The sequence below is a fragment of the Puma concolor genome, chromosome A3 (assembly GCF_028749965.1).
Source record: "Puma concolor isolate L17-30 chromosome A3, mPumCon1.1.hap2, whole genome shotgun sequence".
Classification (NCBI taxonomy): domain Eukaryota; kingdom Metazoa; phylum Chordata; class Mammalia; order Carnivora; family Felidae; genus Puma; species Puma concolor.
Genome location: NC_141669.1, coordinates 96,045,323 through 96,069,159, shown reverse-complemented (window position 1 = coordinate 96,069,159; position 23,837 = coordinate 96,045,323). Strand labels below are relative to the sequence as shown.

The 23,837-nt window shown below is 42.3% G+C and overlaps 1 protein-coding gene across 4 annotated transcripts in view; it reads left to right on the top strand.

Annotated features, from left to right (window-relative positions):
- The window catches only part of CFAP61 (cilia and flagella associated protein 61), a 287,953-nt gene that overhangs the window by 159,160 nt on the left and 104,956 nt on the right, over positions 1-23,837 (top strand). For all 4 annotated transcript variants that reach the window (XM_086701573.1, XM_086701575.1, XM_086701572.1 and 1 more), the window contains 2 exons: positions 6,879-7,006; positions 22,881-22,979. In XM_086701573.1, coding sequence (XP_086557699.1) covers positions 6,879-7,006; positions 22,881-22,979 — 227 coding nt within the window. The remainder of the gene's footprint in view (positions 1-6,878; positions 7,007-22,880; positions 22,980-23,837) is intronic.

The window sequence follows — 23,837 nt, the reverse complement described above, 5'->3', positions numbered from 1 at the left end:
GAGTTTTAATAATGCTTTTGTAGTCATTCTAACTCATTCTAAGTAAGAGCATAAGAGAAACCAAACCGGATGTGGAAACACAGAACTAAAGTCTATCAGATAAAATTGCATTTTGAGCAATTTTACACAAAATAGTTAACACAAATTTTAGTTTTAATTTTAACACAAAATAGTTAACAAATATGCATGAAACTCCAAACTATGAATTTAAGGTCTCTTGGTAACTGTATGTGAATCAGGGCATAAATTCAACTGACTGTGTACATCAACATCATTTTTAGTAAAAAGATCAGATTGAATCCCAAGTAGTTATGATCATGTCTAAATCATTTGTTTGCTCATTTAGGCAACTGGCAAAGAGCCAACTAAAATAATTTCAATCAGTGGAAATCATGTCAGTACTCTTTAAGAAGGGCTCATGAAAAAGTTAATGTATCTTTACCATTATCTTTATGGTATATTGGTATATGGTATATTATTTTATACCAAAAGTTAATATATCTTTTACCATTTATTGAATCTCTAAAAATGTATGGCAGGAATTATTTAGATAAAATGAGCAAATCAGAACCCAAAGAAAACAAATGCCTCAAAAAACAAAAATGTAGTTCCTGACTTCAGGAAGCAAACTGTCTCAGTGGAGGGCAGCAAACAAACCAACTAAATTAATAAGAGCAACCAAAACCTCCTCTGACGGCTCATTCACGGACAAGTCTTGTGCTTCGGAAGCTCACAGGAAATTACAGACAAATATGTCACAACTTAAACTTGTGCCCATTTCTGTTCCCTATTTTCTCATCTCAACTCCTGTCCCCCTTGACATGATCTTTGTTGTCATTTTCCTCCCCACCTCAAGCTCAGCTCTAGAATTTTCTACCAGGAAAATCCCATAATATTCTTTCCTCTCCTGTCTGGGACTGAACGGAAAGTCTGTATTTTAAACTCATTATGGGACTCACAGTCAATTTCAAGGAACATTTCTTTTAGCCTTAGAAGGTCTGTGTATATACCATAATAGGTGTTGTATTCCTTCATGCTGGGATACATGTTGATCTCTACATTTAAAATTATCCCTAGAGGTGCTTGGGTGGCTCAGTTGGTTAAGTGTCTGACTCCTGATTTTGGCTGAGGTCTTGTTCCCAGGGTCATGGGATCAAGCCCTACTTCCAGCTCCGTGCTGAGCATGGAGCCTGCTTGAGATTCTCTCTCTCCAGCTGCCTGAGTGGTTCAGTCAGTTGAGTGTCGGTCTCTTGATTTCAGCTCAGGTCATGATCTCACGGTTTGTAAATTCGAGACCCTCATGGGGCTCTGTGCTGACAGTGCAGAGCCTGCTTAAGATTCTCTGCCCCTCTCCCTCTAGTGCTCTCTTTCTGTCTTTCAAAAATAAACATTTTTGTAAAAAAAGATTCTCTCTCTCCCTGTGTCCTTCCCCCACTTTCACATGCACACTTGCACTCTCTCTGTCTCTAAAAATAAAAATAAATAAAAGATAAAATAAAATAATCCATTTGTCTAAAAATGCTAACCTAGTATCATTAGAAAAAAGAATTATAAGTGTCTTCACAAGACATGGAGGTAAAAACCTAATTTCTCACCCATATTGTCGTCACCAGTGTGGTATGTAGTTAAATAGCTTACAGAATTTCCTCTGTTTTATCTTTGAAATGACTTACTATCACAAGGCACATTTAATTTCTGTCTATAAAATATAAGCCAGTAGATAAAGCTTTATTTTTATTTCACTATTAAGAAAATTAAAAAGCAAGAATAAAAAATATTAGGTCTCCAGTGTGTTGGGCATTTTCGGTGGATCTTCAGACAAAGAAAGGAAAAGCTGGCTTGACTTAGAGGATCTTCCATACCTGATGGTATGGTTTGTTTTGTTTTGTTTTTATTTTTGTTTTCATTTTTGTTTTTTTTGCTATGGAAACCTGTGGCTTGAAGGAGTCTAAAGGGAGGAAATATTCTGCTTTCCTTCAAAAAATGACTGGTACTCCTGCTTATGGGCAAAATAAACCCTTTATAAAGCAGCAGAAGCCATCTTAATTTGCGGTCATCACTGAAAGACATTTCCAGGCTGGGAAGAATTTTTTTCAAGGTATTTAAAAACCATCTACCCTAACAAAAGAAAAATGTGGTTTTTTCAGGTCACTTCACCATACCTGACGATGAATATGTTTTTAATTAAAGCCTGGACACAAAACTGGCTTACTGAAAATCATTGTGATGCCTGATCACTTTCCCGAGACACCTACCATCATTGGTACTGATGGCTAACTCTTGACACCCCTGAGGCCACTTTATGTATTCAGCAGTTAGAAAGGTGATTTCTGAGGCCTGGCAGCTGTTGGTGTTAAAGCTATTGTGTGGGAAACAAAAACCATTCTGTTCTGTTCCCCAGCCGCCTTTGTATCATTGATACAGGAGCTATTTCATAAATGGGTTATAATTCTTTACCAGGGAATTTCATTACTGCCTATGCTTCAGTGTTAATGTGCACTTCCAGATAGCAGAGGGGAATGTCTGAACATACCCCTGTGGAAGGAATCTTGGAGTTCTGACCTCTGTCAAGATGCTGGCATTTTAAGTCTGTTAATTGGACCTGTGATTAAATGCCATCATACTGAGGGGGTTTTGGGGTGATAGTGGAGTTTGGAGCTGACAGCCAAGAAAGAATTCTAGAAGACATCTTTGGTGCAAAAAGATGATTTTATTAAAGCACAGGGACAGGACCCGTGGGCAGAAAGAGCCGAACTGGGGTTGTGAAGACTGACTGATTATATACCTTCAGGTTGGGAGGGGTTAGGGACAGTGTAAGTCTCTAAGGAATTTTGGAAGCAAGGTTTCCAGGACCTTGAGGGGCTAGCTGTTGTTAGGCAAACATCTTTTATTACTGTCTAGTAAAACCTCAGTCATGAGACCCTTCAGATGTACGTCAGGTGCCATATGCTTGGAATTAGAACTGCCAACATATACTTGGAGGTTAAAGATAAATGAGGCTTGCAAAGTAATTTTTATGTGTTTAAGGAGACACAGGATCCTGGGGGGTCAGGCAAAATGTTCAGCTCTTTTGCCCCTAGCAAAATATCATCATCAAGGCAGCTGAGCTCCTACAGGGAGGTCACTCTGCCTGTTTCAAGGACTTGTCAAGGGGCTGTAGGCAGTAAGGGAATTTAATTTTTCATTTGCCTTTGTTTCCCACATCTCCATGGCAAGCACTTAAACCCCCTTACATCTTGATGAAGGTGATATTAGGAAACAGAGTCTATAGGTTGGTTTCTGGAGATTAGGCTATGGATAAGATTGCCTTTTTCTTCCAGTTTACTAAGTTATCCGTAAACTGAAGGAGATTCCTGTCCTGCATGACTGTGATCTCTATCAGTCAGCCACTTGCTTTCTTTCCTTCCCCCCTGTTCTTGGGCAGCCAGGAGTGTCCAAGGAATAGCGTACATATCCCCCCCTGGGGGAGGGGTTGCTGTTAGCCTGTACTTTGCCCTCAGCTTGCCCCACACTCTCTCATCAATACCAACTTCTATGCTCCCAGTCTTCCTTGCGGTAAACCACCAGACCCAAGGCTGGCTGGAGTGTGAATCAGCTGCCACCCTACCTGTCTTGGAAATAAATCAATCAAAACACAGTTCATGGTGGCACCCACATATCCTGGAATTAACTGCTTTTCTCAAAAAATTCTTCATTGACCCCTCTTGGGAAATTCTTCTAGGCCAGATTAGCGTGACATTTATTTGGAGAACAGACATTTTTTTCACCCAAACGATACATTCATTATTGTCATTTGGAAAATGTGTCAGGTTAGGGAACTTTCAGTTGCATATAGAAGAAACAAGCTGTCCTAAACAACTGAGGAAATGTGGTAGACTGCATCCTTCTCCCCAGCTATTCCTCTCTCCCTGAGCTCTGCCCTTTGAGGTTCCTCCCACTACAGGTGAATCTCCTTCCCCATCTCATGGGTAGTGGGCTCAGCCACATGACTTGCTTTGGCCAGGCTGAAGAGGTATTGCTTAGTCTTACTTTATGCACTTCTACCATTGCCAGAAGAACATTCACCAGCTATCTCTAATCAAAATAAAGACAGGGAGATGTGAGGCCAATCTGGAATCTGCAAGTTGGAGCCAAACCCAGCTGAATCCAGCCTTCAGATGTACTGTAACCCAGAGATGCCTGAGTGAGGAAAAACAACAGCTGTTTTAAGCCAATGCCTTTTGTGGTAGTTTGTTATGTAGCACTACTGTGGTAATAGCTGACTGATATTTATTGCTCATATGATTGAAGATTCCAAAGGCAGTGTGGGTTTCAGAGTGTGAAAGGAGTTTCTTTTTTTTTTTTTTTAATTTTTAATGTTTATTTATTTTGAGAGAGAGAGAGAGAGGGAGAGAGAGAGCATGAATGGGGGAGGGGCAGAGAGAAAGGGACACACAGAATCTGAAGCAGGCTCCAGGCTCTGAGCTATCAGCACAGAGCCGGATGCAGGGCTTGAACCCACAGACCATGAGATCATGACCTGAGCCAAAGTTGGTCACTCAACCGAGCCACCCCGGTGCCCCTCTTTTTCTTTTAATGTTTATTTATTTTTGAGAGAGAGAGAGAGAGAGAGAGAGAGAGAGAACGAGTGGGGGAGGGGCAGAGAGACAGGGAGACACAGAATCCAAAGCAAGCCCCACAGAACCCAATGTGGGCTCAAACTCACAAGCTGTGAGATCATGACCTAAGCCAAAGTTGGAGGCTCAACTGGCTGAGCTACCCAAGAACCCTGAAAGGAATTTCTGTTCCATGTCTCTGTGATTCTGTTGGGGCTTCAACCAAGATTGTTTCCTGCTTGGTGTCATGATGACTATACCATTTCAGGCTTCACATCTATACCCCAATACTATCTAGAAGGCAAGAGGTTTCTCTTTTTCAACCACCATATAAAAGTCCTGGGATTCAGTCTGATTAGGCCAACATAGGTCATGTGTCTATTCTGGGCCAATTATTGAGCAAGGAGGGTATGGTTATGTGACTTGGTTTATGTCAACTGGAGTCCCCTCTTAAAGATGGGAGCAAGCTCAATATCTTCCAGAATTCATGGTGTGCCTCATTAAAGGTGGGAGTATGCTGAAAGGCACCAGCAGCATTAATTATGGAGAGTCTAAAATATCCAAACATTACATTATATTACATTATTTGGGTCAAGACCTACCTCCATATTGCTAGGCTAGCTAGAGCTAGAGATAAGGGTTCTATCCTCTAAATTTCACATGTTCCTTGGTGGATGGCAAAGCATGTGGCCACATCCAAGCTACCTCAGGCACTGGAAGGTCAGTGGGAGCCAAGCTTTACATAGGACTTTACCATTAGCCTACTGGATTTCCAAACTCTTAGTAACTCACGATTTTAAGAAAATTCAAAATAGATTTGGTCTATTGGAATTTGAATATCTCTGAGCTGTAGGATGAGTTAATGCTGATGTGATGAGAATTTAACTGAGTGGGGTGCATTGGTGTGGCTGTCATTCCACTGCCTTATGGACTCCATTGTAACTGATGAGAAGTCAGTTGTAATTCTTCCAGACATCAAATAAAAATGTGTGTTGAATTAATGAATTAAAAATAGAACTAAGGTCAAACTGAAAAAAGGTGGGGGTAGTCGGTGGGGGGAGCCCATCCGACTCTTGTTTTTGGCTCAGGTCATGATTTCATGGTTCATGGGTTCACTGACAATGCAAAGCCTGCTCAGGTTTCTCTCTCGCTCTCTCTCTCCCTCTCTGTGCACCTCCCCCACATGCTCTTTCTTTCCCTTTCTTTCAAAATAAACAAACTTAAAAAAAAATAGAACTAAGGACTATCGACACAATAGAACATCCTTTCAAGAATACCCTACTCTTTTTATCTCTTTGTAAATCTTTCCTTCATACATTTACTGCTTCCACTGAAGCCTTTGCAGGAAAGTGAATCAAATAAATCAACTCAAGAAAGTTTTCCAAACATGGGCATTAAAATGATCACCAGTAGGGGCGCCTGGATGGCTCAGTCGGTTAAGCGTCTGACTTCAGCTCAGGTCACGATCTCGCGGTCCGTGAGTTCAAGCCCCGCGTCGGGCTCTGGGCTGATGGCTCAGAGCCTGGAGCCTGCTTCCGATTCTGTGTCTCACTCTCTCTCTGCCCCTCCCCCGTTCATGCTCTGTCTCTCTCTGTCTCAAAAATAAATAAACATTAAAAAAAAAATTAAGAAAAAATAAAATGATCGCCAGTTACCTTCTCTGCTTCTAAGAGTTCTCCTTGACCTCAGAGCATCTGAAAGTTTGAATAACTCTTAATCATCCAACATGTTTTTGTCATTCAACTAAGGTTTGTCATTCTACAAATTACTGAACACATGTGTGCAAGGCACTGGGCTAAGTGATGTGAGGGACGCAGAATGGAAAGAATTAATATTTGCCTTAAATTACCCAACAATTGTAATCTCATTGTTGTTCAAGTTTTCAGGGTGATCTTGGACAGAAGGAGAGGTTGAGACCTTTCATAAAACTATGGATTCTTAAGGAGCAACTTGTCTATCTTCTTGTGGGATTATTTACCTCATTGTTTCTAATCATAAAGGGCCTCAGTTTTGTAAGAAACATCCATCAGCAATAAGAAAAAAATTATGTAAACCAAGCATTTTTATGTGAGGCAGACTAGGTATTAGGTATTTTCCCAAACTCATGTTAATATCTTAAAAATTATTTTCCATAAATTTCACTATGGCTGTGCATGGGCATTTAGTCTGATTTGCCAGTAGTGTCCTGGTTAAATAACTCTTCTACATAATTGCCAATCTGGGAGCACAGACTCAGCTATATCTTCTTTAAGTCTCTCTTTTTCTTTGTATCTTTTATTCTAGTTGGGTTATGCCTTGAACCATACAAATAGAAAACTAACATTGGAACCGAAAATAACTGTCAATGCCAAGATTGTTGTGGTTGGTGCATCCAGTGTTGGAATTTCCTTCCTAGAGACGCTGGTATTTTGGTGAGTTGTTTTACTTTATTTGTTTGTTTTTAAATAGGCTCTTCTCTTCTATACCTGAAAGGTTGTTTTGAAAGAAAAGACCTGAAGTTTTTTTGCCACCCCATATACCTTGCCTAGGTGGATTGATGAAGCAGTGAAATATTCTAGACTGAGGGTTGGCAAACTATAGCTCCTGGGTCAAATGTGGCTTTCTACTTGCTTTTGTAAATAAAACTTTATTGGAACACAGTCACATTTATTTATATGTTGTCTCTGTTTTCTTGATACAGTGGCAGATTTGAGAGACCGTGACAGGGACTGTTTAACCTGCAATGCTCAAAATACGTACACTCTGACCCTTTCTAGAATTTTGCCAACACTAGTCTATACTAGTGTTTCCCTCATTGGTTGAATCATAAGAATCACCTAGAGCATTTGTTAGACTCCCAGACTCAGCACCAGACAGGAATACAGAACACAGAATCAGGAACTCCCGGGGAGGGCTCTGGGGATCTACATTTTAGCAAGTGCTCCATATGATCAGGCAGATTTGGGAACCAGTTTTGACACTGCACATCACAAATAGGCTTTCTGAAATGGCAGACAAGCCAGGACCTTTCTTCCATACCCTGCATTTTAGGTGTCAGGGAACAGAGTAAAACCCCCCAGGGAAGACTGAGGCCTTCGCATCCCTTCAGTGCTGTTTTTTTTTAATCCTCACAGCACTAAATGGGTTTCCTTTAAGAGCACATTTTACTGATAGGTGATTCCCGAGAATTCTCAGCTTCCCCTGACTAGCTCTCCTTCTACTCACTGAATTTCAGCCCCTTATTGACAGGAAGAGCCCTGGGTTATTGTCCAAGAACTTGGGTTCATGGCCTGGCATCACCAGCACATGATGCGGAACCCTAGATGTGTTACCTCATTTTCTCTCAGACTTGGTTTCCTCATTTTTTTTTTTATTTTTTTAAAGTTTATTTATTTATTTTTTGAGAGAGAGAGAGAGAGAGAGAGAGAGAGCAAGGGAGAGGCAGAAAGAGGGAGAGACAGAATCTCAGGCTCTACGCTGTGAGGAGCCCGACGCAGAGCTCGAACTCAAACTGTGAGATCATGACCTGAGCTGAAATCAAGAGTTGGATGCTTAAGTGACTGAGCCACCCAGGCATCCCTGCTCATTTATTTTTTTTTAAAAAACTCTCATAGATGTCTTTTTAAAAAAATTTAATGTTTATTTATTTTTGAGAGAGAGGGAGACAGAGTACAAGTGGGGGAGGGGTAGAGAGAGAAGGAGACACAGAATCTGAAGCAGACTCCAGACTCCAAGCACAGAGACTGATGCAGGGTTCGAACTCACAAATGGTGAGATCATGACGTAAGCCAAAGTCTGATGCTTAACCGACTGAGCCACCCAGGTGCCCCAATAAAGTCTCATAGTCTCATAGATGTCTTAAAAGAGCTTGGCTTTGGAGAACCACAGACTCCTGAATCAAGAGTCCAGTTTTTTCTAAATCTCTTGCTCAGGATCACATGAGAAATTTTAGCTCCTGTTCAAAACTGTAGGTGCTAAAAGATAAGCAGAAGATGGGAAAAAGCTCCCCACTAGCACTCCTCCAGAAGCCAGCAAAAGTACTGGTCCAAAGAAGATGGGTGAGGGTTAAGGGTTAGACAAGGAAAGGGGTGGAGGAAATGACCCCTACCAGGTGTTTGCACTTAGTTGATAAGGAGACAAGCTAATCCCAAATGGTTACTTTGCTCATTTGACATCACATTAACCAGATAAAGATTTTTTTCACTTTCCAGCCAATTTGTTCAGTTATCTGGATCATACCCCTAGTTAATCAGAAATAAGTCACATGTCATTATTGAAATTAGCAACAGAGCTCACATGCTTTAAATATTGTGGTCAGTCTATAGCAATCTTTCATTGCAAGAAAGAAATAATGAGAAGCACCCAGGAGCATCCATTTTCCCGTGTGTGCCACACTACAGTTTGAGGGCTCTCCTCATTCTGAGGGGTCTCTTCATCTAAGACTCTGAGCAGCAAGTCATATGTGACCATTTCTGAGTGATTTATCAGTGTGGACGTGTGAAATAGTAGTCAAGAAGTTACCAGAAACAGGTCTGAAATCTTCATTCAGCTACATACTTAGTCATGGTCTTATTTTAAATGATTACATTAAGATATACACATATCATTTTCTTTTTGTGGAATCAACTTAGATTTAATAAAGACAAGAATAAATTTGGATATAAGTACTTGGTTGATTAAATTCCTCAATCAGACAGACCTTTTTAAAGCATTTTAAAGTACTCACAGTTCTCTGTCATCGTTACAGATTACGTATACTAAAAATAGACTGGTATCAGTTTACGGATCTTGAATCCTTCACAGAGGAAATACTTTTCTCATTATTTTCCCTAATTATTTTAAATTAGCAATCACCATAGTAACCTACTGCATATTTTACTTACCAGCTTAACTGCATTTGAACTAGATGTTATAAATGATTTGACCCGAAATGAAATGGAAGTGATCACCAGACACTGGCCCCCAATGAGGATTGAATCCAGATTTTAGAGGCAAGATTTAGAAAAATTGCCCTCCTGAGTTCCTGCACCACACTATCAGACTCAGCTGAGGCACTTCAGTTCCTCCAAAACCCATCTGAGGCCCAGTACAGCAATCTCTTTTTCCAGAAAGCCTGATAATCCTGTCATCTGGAATCTAAACAGACAACTCTTTGTTCTCGTGTTGTGTGCATGCAAAAAAATTAGAAAGCATTTGTCCTCTTCAAAGGACACCAAAGGCAATCCTTGTACAAATTCTTACCCCTTGTTACATCCTTCTTTCCTCAAGTGCTAAGGTGCTACTAGGGGAGCTGAAGGGATTTGCCCTTAGTCATCAACTAATACGGTAGGACAAGGCTCTATGCAAGGGGGGAATAGTGAACATGATGTTTCAATTTTTTTTTTTTTTTTTTTTGTAAAGCATTCTATCTGGGTCCTTTGCTGTTACCCATCCAGTTACATCTGCACACACACCTTATCTCTGGTTGTCAGGCCTGTGGGTCCCCCTGCATCTTCATGTCCTTACCCGGTCAAGGTCTCCTGGGCCCCCGGTTCCCAGTGACATGTATGACAAGTGTTTTCTTAGGGACACATACCAGTATCCCTTGGGGTTCTCCCACCCTTCCACCCCTATTCAGTCTTCCAGGGCTGAGCTAAAGAGCGGTAGCCCTGCTCTCACAGCTTCCTGCAAACTCTGTCAGGCTTCCTGAGGCTCCTGACTGGCTGATGGAGAAGGGTGGGGGTGTAGGGTAATTCAGGGTCAGGGTGAGCCTCAGCTAATTTGTTCCCCGTGCCCCAGGGCATATGCATTTATCTTCTCAGGATACTGTGTCCAAGAAACTCCAAGAGGAGCCCAGGAGGGAATGTATTTGGGCCCCAACATCCCACCCTATGGCCAGTGTGGGCTCAAGCCACATGCATATCCTGGCCTTTCCTGATAACCTTCCCTGTAGGGCACGGATTTCCATGGTGATCACCAGGAGCTGAGTAGGAGACCAACAGCTGGCATCGAGTCAGGGCCAGGGGAACTTACTTGGTGTAGGGCATGAAGAGGAGGAAACCCCTACTTATCCTATGGTGTAGAGGGCAGTGAATTGGAAGGGAAAGGCAGTTCTTAAGACATTTTATTGTGAATTATTTAGGTTCTTCAGCATCCCAAGACATTCACATGATAGACCTGAACTATTTTTAAATTATGGTTCTCATGATTGATAGGTCATGTTCACTTGGCTGCCCCACTTCTTTGAGAATGAATGTTCTTGGCTTGGACAGTATAAGTATTTCATATATATTATCCTTCTTAGTACTTGTATTAATAAGACTTGTCTAAAACCCCAATCATGGGGAAAAGCAGAAAGAACCTGGCCTCAGCTGTCAGCCCCCTTCTGCTGCCAATCAGTGCTATGGCCTGTCTTCCTCACTGTGCTGAGAAGGTCATGGCAGGGACTCCCATGGTCCTGCCAGCCCAAAGTTCTGTCACCCAAGGAACACCAATCTTATCTGAGGCCTAAAAGGAACTTCATCTTCTTGGTTCACAGCCAGGCCTGGAGGTGAGCATCTATCACCTGTCAGGGAAACACTATTTCCTGGAGGAGAGCTTTGCAACGAAGTCTGAAAGCTCTTTTCAGAGAGCAGGAGGCTCTTTCCCACAAAATGTTAAGAGGTTATATTTTCACCAGCCACCTCACGCATGAAGTCCCTCTCTGCCGAACCCCCAAAATGTCATGCTTTGAATACTTCAAGCTTTCCACTGAAGTACTCCAAAATCATTTTTTAAAGAGAAAAGGAGAAATGCCATGCCCCCAAAAGGGTGGGTGGGAACCAGGTCTGTGGACTCATGTTATGTTTCACGTCCTTCTTATAGTGTGGCCTGTGGAACAGCAGCGTCACCATCACCTGGGAGCTCGCTAGCAATGCAGAGCCCCAGGCCCTGTCCCAGACAGTGTCCCAAGTAGATAGCACCCCCCCCCAAATAAATTACACAGAACGGTTTCTTCGCTATCTCTAGGGCATGAACTCACTGAGCTGAAGCAGTTACTGGTTTATTCTGTTTCAGCTCTTGTGTCTCCCTGCTTCAGTGCGTTACATTATTTACTCCTAATTATGGAGCAGCTCCTTTTAATCCATTGTTTTAAAATCCTTCCTAATTAAATTCTGAGGTAAAGAATCTCTTGAGGAGCCTGCAGTGGCATCCTGGGATGACAGTGACTGAAAGCAGCCCCGGGTGGTATCCCAACAACCCTTTGTGCGCCTAGAGAAACACACACTTGGATTCACAGAAAGCGCTGATGGGCGGGAGGGCCCAGGCCCACCTCTTCCACTTCTACCACCACAAAGAGTTTTCTCAACAAAAACAAAACAAACAAACAAACAAACAAAGACAAACCCAAAGAATCTCATCAAGGGGTAAAATCTCTGATTTTCTACCTAAACATGGATCCCTCATCAGGTTGGGTGAGTGGGGGCCACTAAGAATAGCTTGAACTGAGGAGGTCACGTTTGCAGAGCCGCAGTTGTGCCCGGATGACCAGGTCTCCTGTTATGGGGCTGCATATCCGGCACAGCTGTGGGATCTGGCAGCAGCCAGCAAAGCGCTTGCAGCTTAATTAGACTTTTTTATCTTTACGTTTGTCTGAGGACATCTGAAACCTTCAGTGTGGCCTGTCACTAATTAGGTGACTAATTAAATAGTGCTTACTTGCTGAGCTCAGAGCTAAACCCCAGTGAACAGGTTGGTGACTGCCATTGTTCTGTACTGTTGGTCTCGCCCCGTGAACGGATGGACATGTGCTCTCCCTGATTGTCCTTTTGATACGAGGGCAAATGCAGCGTGGTGGCCAGGCCCGTGGCACGTGCAGCGCTGCCCTCCCAGGTGCCTGGGGAGCAGGCAGACTGGGCAGGTCGCGTCTTGCCGTATTGTTGTGTTGGCATCACAATGGGACCTGTCAGGGGCCCATACGGAGGCCCGTCTTGTGGCTGGAGTGGGGTGGGGAGTAGGGACAGCTACGTGTCAAGCTCAGAGGGTCTGGCCTTCCCAGGCAGAAAGACCTGACATTCTGCCACTGGAAAATAATGACCAGACTCCCTGGTGTTGTGAATCACAATCGAGTTTCCTAACTGAATCCAATATTTAAATGTAATTAATTATAAATGAAAAAAAATCTTCATTTATTGAAATTATCCACTCCTGTTCATTTCAGGATAACTCTTCTTATCTCCTACCTTCACCACTTTAGAGACTCCGAACAAAAGAAAAGCAAGACTCTTTGAGCAATATTAGGCCTTTTTTGGGATCAGCTTATTGTCATTTTTTGTGGGGCTTTTTCATGATTCTTTGAGGCTAAGGATGTTAATTAGGGAATGTATTCTTCATGATCACACAAAACATAACCACAGGTGTCAACTGAGTAATAAACTCACGCACTCCGTCTCCACCCTCTACTATTGTTTCATTTTCAAATGATGATGTCGGCACCTGCCTTCGGTTACATTCCTTCAAAAGCTGAAAACAAAGAATGTGGATGCAAGCAGTTTATTTGGGCGCCATCCCAGGAAATCACCTGAGAGAGCAGGGTGGTGAGGTGGGAAAGGGAGGGAAGTCAGCAACACCCCCAAAAAGCATTTGTCAGCAGGTTGCTGTGGGCAACTGAGACTCAATCCTATACTGGGACCCTTCAAAGGACACAATGGAGAGTGGTCCCTCTTTGTGTGAGGAAGCTGCGGTATTTACCCACCAGTTCCTGTCCTTCTGGTCACATGGTCACCCTGAACTGTTCTTCCAGCCTGTCCCTCCAGCTCCCATGGTCAAAAGATGTCCCCAGGCGGACAGGAACAGGAAAGCAGTGGGGTGGGAGAACCTTTTGCAGTTGATATAGGTAGGCTCCCTACCATCCCAATTTCTTTAGTCAGTTCTTTCTTTCTTTTTTTTTTTTTGTAAATTTTTATTTATTTTGGAGACAGAGAGAGAGACAGAGTGTGAGCAGAGAGGGGCAGACAGAGAGGGAGACACAGAATCCAAAACAGGCTCCAGGCTCTGAGCTGTCAGCACAGAGCCCGACGTGGGGCTTGAACCCACCAACAGTGAGATCATGACCTGAGCCTAACCGACTGAGCCACCCAGGTGCCCCTAGTCTTGTTCTTAATTAATATTCAGTTGTCCTTTGGTGAAATACAGGGGCAGAGATGAAGGCAGAGAAAAAGCAAGGCTAGATAAGAAGACTGTGTCAAGAAGTTTTCAAGGCCACCTCTCTTCCCAGGCATTCTTGTAGCTCTAAAGAGGATCCAGTGTACTCCACCAGAAACCTTGGCTGGAAGAAAAGGTGGCCTTAAAAGCATGTGTTGGCAAATACTTTATTTCTAATTTGGGACAGAGATAAGGTTAGATCAGTAGTTTTCAAACTGTGGTCTGTGGACCAGCACTTCTGCATTGCTTAGGGATCTGTTGGAGATGCAGATACCCAGATGCCACCCTATAAGGATTGAATCAGAAATGCAGGGGGAGGTGTGGGAATCTGTGTTTTCACACCCCTGGGGGTCAGGATCCAGGAACCACTGAGTTAGAGAGCTCTCCCATGACTTGATGGGGCTCAGGAAAATCATCCAAAGTCTGTGAACCTGTTTCTTCACCTGTACAATGGGGAGAGAACCCAGAATCTCTCCTCCTACACTGGCACGAGGGTTAAATCAGGTGATAACACACAAAGCATCTGGTAAAGCCTATCACTCCAAGCTTATTAGACTGGCACCTCCCCACTAATTAAATTTACATATCCAGTTTCCTTGTGGGAGCCTCACATTGTCTCTAATAGGAGGGAAGAGCCTGGGGAGGTAGGGTCTTCATATGGAAGATACTCTCTCCCCTGACGATTAAGGATGAATCAGAGGTGTTTCTTGCCAGTATATGTGTCTGCTCCCTGCTAGAGATCCTGGTCTGGCAAAGATGTTCTCTTGAAATTCAGTTAGGGGCGCCTGGGTGGCTCAGTCGGTTAAGCGTCTGACTTTGGCTCAGGTCATGATCTCGTGGTCCGTGAGTTTGAGCCCTGCGTCGGGCTCTGTGCTGACAGCTCGGAGCCTGGAGCCTGTTTCAGATTCTGTGTCTCCCTCTCTCTCTGACCCTCCCCCGTTCATGCTCTGTCTCTCTGTCTCAAAAATAAATATGTTAAAAAAAATTAAAAAAAAAAAAAAGAAATTCAGTTAAAATGGCTACCATCTCGGATTTATCATCAGGAGTACCAAGCAAGCCGACCAATGCTCTGTGGTGTTTCTGTTTTGCAAAAGTGCTTGACTGCAGAGAAAACTGGTGTTATGCCCTGCCCTGTTAGCTGTCTACCCAGGCTGAGGGATAGAAATCCCTTATGGACCAAAGACTCTCATGGTCATAATGGCCACATCTTTGGCTCCCACTGACCATCACTACCTAATGGGCTGCCAATGGATGTTTCTTAAGCCCTTTCATGATACTTGGATGCTTTTCAAACATTAATCTGGACATATTTTGGGTCCTCTCTTTTGCCACTAACCTCAAGTTTATCATGTAAGTCTTGAGGGGGCTCTGAGTGCACCCCACACCCCAAATCCAGGAATTCCACTGCATTAAAAACAAAACAACAAAACAAACAAAAAACAAGGCCAAAAACAAAAAATTCACTTTTTACTTATGTGTCTCAAGTATTTAATGGATCATATACTTCCTTCATTGAAACTTATATTAAACTCTACCCACCTTTCTTATGCACCCAAAATCACTGGGAGCCCCTCACTTTTCTGTGCCTAGAACAGTGGTTCTCAAAATGGAACACCAACATGGACATCATTTGGGAACCTGTTATAGAAATACAAATTCTCAGGTCCCACCCCAGACCTACGGTATCAGAAACCTGGAGAATGGGGTCTACGGATTTTTGTTTAAACAAGCCCTCCAGGAGTAACTCGGACTTTAGAGGCACTAGGTCAATGCCAACTGTCCCCATCCTGCTGTCCGCACCTTTCTCATGTGCAGCCTCAGTTCCCAAAAGACAAAGGACACCGTACACACTCAGTCACAGCTCCCTGACCCCGAATCAGCTCTGAATCCACTAGTCACTTTCTTGCATCCCTATACCTTCAACCGATTACAGAAGTGACTACAAGCACTTTGAGGGAACAAGGAGGTGTCAAACTGGCCCTTCTCGTACACCGTTTGATATTGGGTGGCAGTTTGGAGAAGCCTGGAGACGTGGTAGAGGTGTCTTCTGTAGAGGTGTCAGGTAGTCCTTCTGTAGAGGTGTCAGGTAGTCATACCCTCTGGGGAATTGGAGCGCTTGGAGCCACCGTTGAAACCCAGACAAGGCAAGGCCAGTTACTGGGCACATGGCTTCTGAAGACCGTGTTAATCCCTAACTGAAATTCTCTGAAGATAATTTCTTTCAAAAGGACGACCAGAATCTTTCCAATCCTTACCAACATAGTAAGGCACTTGTGCTAAAAGAAAAAAAAAAAAAAAAAAAAGAAAAAAAAAAAAAGCCCTGAGTTTCCTTTTATTTTAAGAACTAATGATGGAGAAACATGTTATGATCAGCGTCCTAGACATGAGCGTAATGTTGAGCAACTTTTTCTCTAAGCAACAGATTGTGAAAATTCCAGACTTAACAACTCTGTACATCAAAACTATTTGTGGGGGTGGGGCTGGGATGGGGGTGGAGGTGGAGGTGATAGTTATAAAAAGAGTTTCCTGGGCCCCTATTCCTGAAGCTACAATTCCAGGAATATGTATTTTTAAGAATCCCCAGGTAATTCTAACATGCACCTGGGTATAGTAACCATTTATGTAGACATTTCCTCAAAATTGGCTGCTCTTATCTGTAAGGAAACGTATTTCCCCCTATAATTGCTCATTGCAATTAACCTGTTTTTATGAGCTTGTTTTCCAAACCACATTTTCTAATTCTCAACAAATCATATATAACTTCTATGTCATATCATTACTTCAGGGCTTACTTACTAGGCATAATTATTAACTTATCATTAAACATGACATAGCTGAAGTCATTACCCCATATCATAGTATTTACACACTAAATTGGACCTAGTAGAAAGCATCTCATATACTTCATGCTTAAACTATCACCATTAAGAATAAAGGTTCAAGAATATATAAATGCCATGCATGAGGAAACCTGACCATATGGTGTCTATAAAGCCTTGTAACCACGAGCATTTGCCCCAAGCAACAAACCTGTCCTTATCCCCACCCCACACCTCCACAAGTGACCTCATCACTTTTGGATCCCCACAATGCTCTGTTCCAGTCTTAAGGAACTGATCGATTGGTGTCTTACATTTTGCCATCTCTTGTGTGCAGAGGCTTTCCAGCTGGTCTTTCATAACTGCTGTCTTAGTATCTACATCTTATATATGCTCCATGTATATAAAAATATGATCAGAGTACAAATGTGTAACATTTTTACTCATATGTACATAATCATTTCCCGTAAATTATAAAGCAAAATCCAATTTCATCTTAGTTTGTTTTGCTGGACTTCCAAATTTTATTCTTATTCGTTAAGTGACTATTTCAAACATTACATTCATTTTCATTTTTTCAGTTAGGATTTATGTGTTATTTTTATGCAGAGATACACAAGCTTTTCATCTGAGTTCCTGAATCCCCATACCTTCCTTCCCCTCTCCCTCCCCCCTCCCCCAGTCCCTTACCCTGGCCACCACCCCCTCCCCTGAAGGGTCCCTGAAGAATTCACAAAGCACCGGCAAACAGACATTGTTGGGTTCAGTGTTGATTCTAGATCCTTGTCCCAGGACATAAGCCTGGATTCAGGCAGGTTTGAGATTTGCTTCTTGGCCCCTTTTTCCAGGCCCCACCCTGGTTCCTACTGGGGCTCCCATGAATAGGAGAGCCATGCAATATGGCACCGAAGAGAAGAGAGAAAAAAGGTCAGGGAGAGAGATTTGAACTTCTTCTTTGCCCCATGAACACTCCCCCACTTTTAGAAGTGCTCAGAATCCTTGACCCCACCCTCTTCAGGTCTTTCTTTCTTTGGTCTCCCCCTGGAGGTCCGAGTGTGCCACTACTGACAGCCAGGAGGCCATGGATGCAGCTGTTGGGCTATTTTTACTAAGACAACAAACAGGAAGTGGCCAAGGACATTGTCAAACAAATCTCTTTGTGAGCTAAACAAAATAATATTGCTGAAGAAAGTTAACAATTTTTCAGGGAGAACCTGGTAAATTCTCTTAAACAACTTATAAATATTTTGACTTGTTTTGCCCTCCATTTTTCTTTTGGTATTGGGAGTTCCCAACTTTTAGGTTCCATCTATAGCATGTCACCATTAATTTTGTGACATTATGTGATAGCATTAAGACTGAATCAGATCGGAGTTATTTTTTGACTATTTAAATAAGCAGTTAAGTTAAATAGCTGTCTTGAGCTAGGATTTACTGTAATTTGGTAAACATTTTTGTCATTGTTCTGAACAATTCAGAAAGCAGAGATTTTAGTAAATTGTAACATTTAGATTGATGTGGGATAATTATTTTCTCTCTCTACATTATCTATTCAAATAAAAGCATTAATGAAAGCAGTTAATTAAATCACTGGCTTTGGTTGCCCTTGCTATGCCAAAAAAACCCCACAAAAAAACAAAAAACAAAAAACAAAAAACAAAAAACCCAGCCAGGAAAAAATTAAAAATAAAAGTAATAAGCATTCACTTGGCAGGCTGACAGGTTTATACTGCCCAGAAGGGTAAGCAACATGAAAAGTTTTATGTTTCTTTTATCATGCTCACAGTAAATTGGCAATGTGACCTCTTTATTTGAAGGATAAGGATGTTTAGACCTAATTTTGTAGCTGTCCCCCTGAAGCATGGAATGAAACGCAATACCTTTTACTTATTTCCCTGGATACTCTAATCCCTCCCTGCTTTACACGTATCTCTGAGCTGTTCCTCCCCTTGTATCCACAGCAACATGAAATCCCCACTGGAATTATCCGCTGCGAAAATGCAGGTGCGCTTGTTTAATGTTTCATTGGCTTGAGCACTTCACTTGAACTTTTTTTTTTTTTCACGACACAGTGACCTTTGATTTTGGAGCAGAGGACTCACAGTGATGTTAGTATTGTTTATATACAGTAAGCCAACACCACTAGATCTGAGAACGGTGTTGTCTCTGTGGTCCTGCTGTTCTGCCATTTTGTCTACTGTATGCCCAAATCCAAGATGTACCCTGTGACTCACTGTTCTGTTTGTAGGAACTTCTAAAATATTCACTGGTCATCAGATTAAAAGTCTTAAACATTTGATCTCCATATGTCACCCTCAGAAGAGCTAAAATCTACTAAAACTGCACATTATAAACTTTATGATTTTGGACCAATATTCTTAGTTATAAATTAAGAAATGTTTGGATGTTTCTGAGTCAGATTAAAAAATTAAATTAAAAAAACACAAGGTTGGAGGAAAAAGTGGACACATTCATAGAAAGGCATGAAAGAGGGAACCTTCACTGAATAGCAAGAAGTTTAATGAGGTTAGTTTAGCCCCCAGTACAAAGGCCTTATATACCGTGCTCATGAATTTGGACTTAATATCTTAAATCACTTTAATTAAATAGTTATTCATTTAAAATGTTTTATGTAGCAGGCAATATTCTAAATGTTTTTACAGATACCGTCATTTAATCCCACAGCACCCCTATAAGGCATTAGGTTCTATTATTCCCATTTTACAGACTAGGACACTGAAGCACAGAGAGGTTAAATAACTTGTCACTCGCCCAAGGTCAGAAACCTAGTATGCTAGAGGCTGGCATCCAACTGAGGCTATCTGACTCTTGAGCCCATAGTCTTAGCCACTCTGCTCTGCTACTATCAAAGTGGTGAGCAAACATGGAAAATTAAAACTAGGAACGATTGAGATTGGATTTAATTTAAAAAGAGGTTTTCGGGTCCCCTGGGTGGCTCAGTTGGTTAAGTGTCTGACTTCAGTTCAGGTCATGATCTCGAGGTTCATGGGATTGAGCTTTGTGCTGGTGATGTGGAGCCTGCTTGGGATTCTCTCTCTCTCTCTCTCTCTCTCTCTCTCTCTCTCTCTCTGTCTCCCTCTCTCTCTCTCAGCCCCTTCCCCATTTGCTATCTCTCTCCCTCAAAATAAATAAATAAACTTTAAAAGAGGCTGGATGTGGTGACCGGTTGTGGAAAGTGAGAAAGAGGGTGGGAGTCTGAAGTTGGCTCTCAGATTCCTAACTTGAGAGGTGGTTAGTTGATCATGCCTTTGACTGAAATAAAGGAGCAATGGAATGGGACTACATACTGATTTGGGGATACTTGTGAAGCAGCCACATTAGGACTGATAGGCCCTTGGAAATTGGGTTTTGAGCTCAGAAGGAAGCTTTCATGCAAATACGTAAGATGAAGTCATGGTGGTAGATAACATCACCCAGGGAGATAGGCATGAAAACTGGGAAGCTTGTGAGCAGGGAGATGGGCAAAGGAGGAGGAGCTGGTGAGAAAAGCAATAATAAGAGAGAACCTGAAGATAATGTTGCCGCAGACAGTATGTTCTCTGGCTGCAGCTTTTGGGTAGGGCCTCCTTCCTGGCCCCAGCTATCACCATTTCTTCTATTCACATCAGTAATGGCATCTGACCATTGCTAGCTCCTGGATGACTCCCCCTTCCCCTTTCAGTTCCCAGAACCCTACACATACATCTGCCTTTTCTCATTTGAACCACATGGTGTCAGCCACCTATTTCCTCCTCTAAGCCCATCTAGCCTTCCTCCATGAGGCAGTATGAGTAGAGATTTCTAGTTGTTTCCCAGTATTTATTCTGCACTTTGTCCTTGGTAACAGAACATTGGGCAATATGGTTCTTTAAAAAAAAAAAAAAAAAACCACTGTATTTCTCTTTGAAAAACCATATTTTCCAGGCTCCCTTTCTGCTACATGTGGCTGTGTCCCTGAGTTCTGGCAATGTAAGCAGAAAAGTCACATGGGATTTTAGTCTCTTCTTAATGGACAGCCTTTTCCACCCATTCCTCCTTCCTTCTGCCTGTAATGTGGATATGGGATATGATGGCTGGAGCTCCAGGAGCTACCTTGGGCCTGAGGAGACATTGAAAATGGAAGCCCCCTTGGAGTAGCAGATAAGCAAGGCCATGGCCCCTGTTGACTATATGGCTCCACCCTATCGCAAATAAACTGGTTACTTCCAGGTTTATAAGTAGTGTTGTAAGGACAATTTGCTGGCATAGAAATAGGGAGAGGGTGGCCCGGGTGACTCAGTTGGTTAGGTGTCCAACTCTTGATCTCAGCTCAGGTCTTGATCTCTGGGTCATGAGTTTAAGCCCTGCACTGGGCTCCATACTGGGTGTGAAGCCTACTTAAAAAAATAGGAAAGATAGAGGAACATGAAGAGAAGACAGGGTTAGTGGAGAGAACCTGTCTTTTGAATTACAGGGAATGGAAGAACGCTCTTATAGTTGTTTCTGGAGGTTATAAGGGGAACGGGGCGGGGGGAGGCCTGGTGGCTCATCTTTGTTTTCTTTATGGTGTGAGAGATGTACGAACTAACTTGAGAGTGAGGAAAGGGGATGGGAGGGAAAACAAGAAAGGTTAAATTAGTGACCTTGAAGATTGGATAGAGGACCAGAGTAGCCACCGTGAAGAGTGCATAAGAGTGGCTAAGGCTAAAGAAAAGGAGTAGAAAGTTTGGTGCCCTTACAGATAAAAATCCAGAAAATACCCCCACTCAAAAGCTTTTGGAGAAGTCTTTAATTGCACAATTGCATAATTCAGTATATTATAGTGTGGCAATTTGGCAATTTAGAAGTCATTTGATCCATGTTGTTAGATCATTCAAATTATTCAGTGCCAAAGGGATTGTTTTTGTAGTAAAAGATATAGCTGGATAATTACTAAGCTGCCTGTTCACAGAGAGCTATAAAAATGCCCATGTATAACTATTATTAGTATAACATAAACCACATTTCCATCACATAGGCACCAAAGCCAAAATAAATTCTAACTTCATGTGAGCATCAACATGTATTATTAGCTGCATTTTGCACTTTCCATTAAATGTAAATAAATTAAAGACCTGTCATCAGTGTGCATTTACAGACTGGGAGCCCTAAGTAGCTGGGGTTAATTGTGACCTTTATGTTATTTGAACATATTCAAAAATTTTATTCTTATGATTAGAGAAGATGTGCTGGGTTTTCTTTGTATCAGATAAGAATATTCATTCTTAAATGACATGCATCCTTCGAGACCCTAGAGCACAACCTTTCATAATATTTAGCTGTTTTTAAATGTCAGGTGCAGTTGAATTTATTACATTGCCGGCCCATGCCATTACCGAAAGTCTCCTGCTTGTAGTGGTACTTAACAGATTGTCAGTAAATTGATAGCATTTCCACATTTGGAAAATTTCCAGTTTCCTCATGGGAAAGGAGGGCAGGTGTTTTCCTCGAACTTGGTGAAGGTTTCTTTTTTGGCATTTGGTTGCTTGAAGGGGAGGTGTAAACTCAGAAGAGATTTTAGAGAAAAATATCTTTCTCACCATCCTATGAAAAGATCAACTCACGCATAAAATTTTGCTGACTTTAGCTGAAGGGCAAATTTGCAGCAGGAGTATTTTAATGCTTAAGGGAAAAGATGGAGTGAGTCTTAAGCACATCCGTTCTTCAGCAGCCTCTGCTTATGCTCCTGGGTGTCCTACTTAATGTCACTCACAGGACTTGGTTAGAGGGCAGTGAGGTGAGTGCAGAGGGCACTGCTGGGGGTCAGAAGAGAGATGTCTCTTACTTCCAGCTCTGCTGCCCATGAGCTTCAGCTGTGAACAAATTACCTGTTTCCAAGCTTGATTTTTGTCTGTATGAAAGGAGGATAATAGAACCCTGCCCCCGACTTCCAGCACAAACTATCTTTAACACTAATCCCTATGATGATGCCTATGAACATGCTTCGGGCCCCGGAATGTCGATGCGGGGCTCCATCCCACGATCCTGGGATCATGACCTGAGCCAAAATCAGGAGTTGGATGCTCAACCCAGGTGCCCCCTGAGAGGCAATTAAAAAAAAATGAAATGGTGTCTGCCATGCTGGTGTTCTGGCTTCTGGACGTTTCTGCAGTTAGAGGCTCCAGAGCCATCTCCCTCCTTTCATTGACATGGTTAGTTCTGTTGGAAAGTTTGTGCAAAAAGAGTTGCTGAAAAGAAAAGTTCAGCAATTGGATGATACATAAGGTAAGGTTAAATTGAATTATAATAAACCTTCACCAAGTCGAGCTTTACCTCCTTTTTTGTGTGTTTTCTTCTCTCTCCTCAGCTCTCACCTGAAGTTTAGTAATCTCACCCTGATTTCAACCCATGGACTTCCTGGAAAAAGGCTTCTGGGCACTGAACAAAGGAAGTTTTTAGCAAGCGAGTAAGAATTCCATTTGATTTTTCATTCTGAGGCCAAATGTCCTCATTTGGGTGCATTTCTATGCAAAATACAGTTGACCCTTGAGCAACACAGGGTAGGGTGGGGGGTTTAGGAGCTCTGACCCCCATGCATTCCAAAATCTGCATGTGACTGTTGACTCCCCTAAATCTTAACCAGTAATAGTAGCCTATTGTTATCCAGAAGCCTCACCAATAACATAAACAGTCAATTAACACATGTTTTGTATGTTACCTAGAGAAAAGAAAATGTTATTAAGAAAGGCACAAGGAAGAGAAAATACATTTACAGTCCTGTACTGTATATATTGAAAAAAAGTCCATGTGTAACTGGAGCCACACAGTTCAAACCTGTGTTGTTCAAGGGTCAGCTGTAGTAGATTTCAGACTGGCAAGGGAAGGGTGGCAGACTTTTCTTTAGCGGTTCAGACTCACTTAGAAGATACAAGTACAGGGGCATCTGGGTGGCTCAGTCAGTTAAGCATTCGACTTCAGCTCAGGTCATGATCTTGCAGTTTGTGAGTTCAAGCCCTGCATCGGGCTCTGTGCAGACAGCTCAGAGCCTGGAGCCTGCTTCGGATTCTGTGTCTCCCTCATTCTCTCGGCCTCTGCCCCAGCTTGTGCTCTCTCTCTCTAAAATAAATAAACATTAAAAAATAATAATAATAAAGAAGATACAAGTACAAACCTGTTAATGAGGGAATGAAGAGTTGGGCTGCCATTTTGTATTTGTGAGAAGATGTCTGTCCTCTTCTAAACAGCTGGGATGGAGCCTACTAACACAGCCACCTCCTGCACTTCAGAGTGTCACTACGGCACAGGGGAGCTTGGTGACTGTATT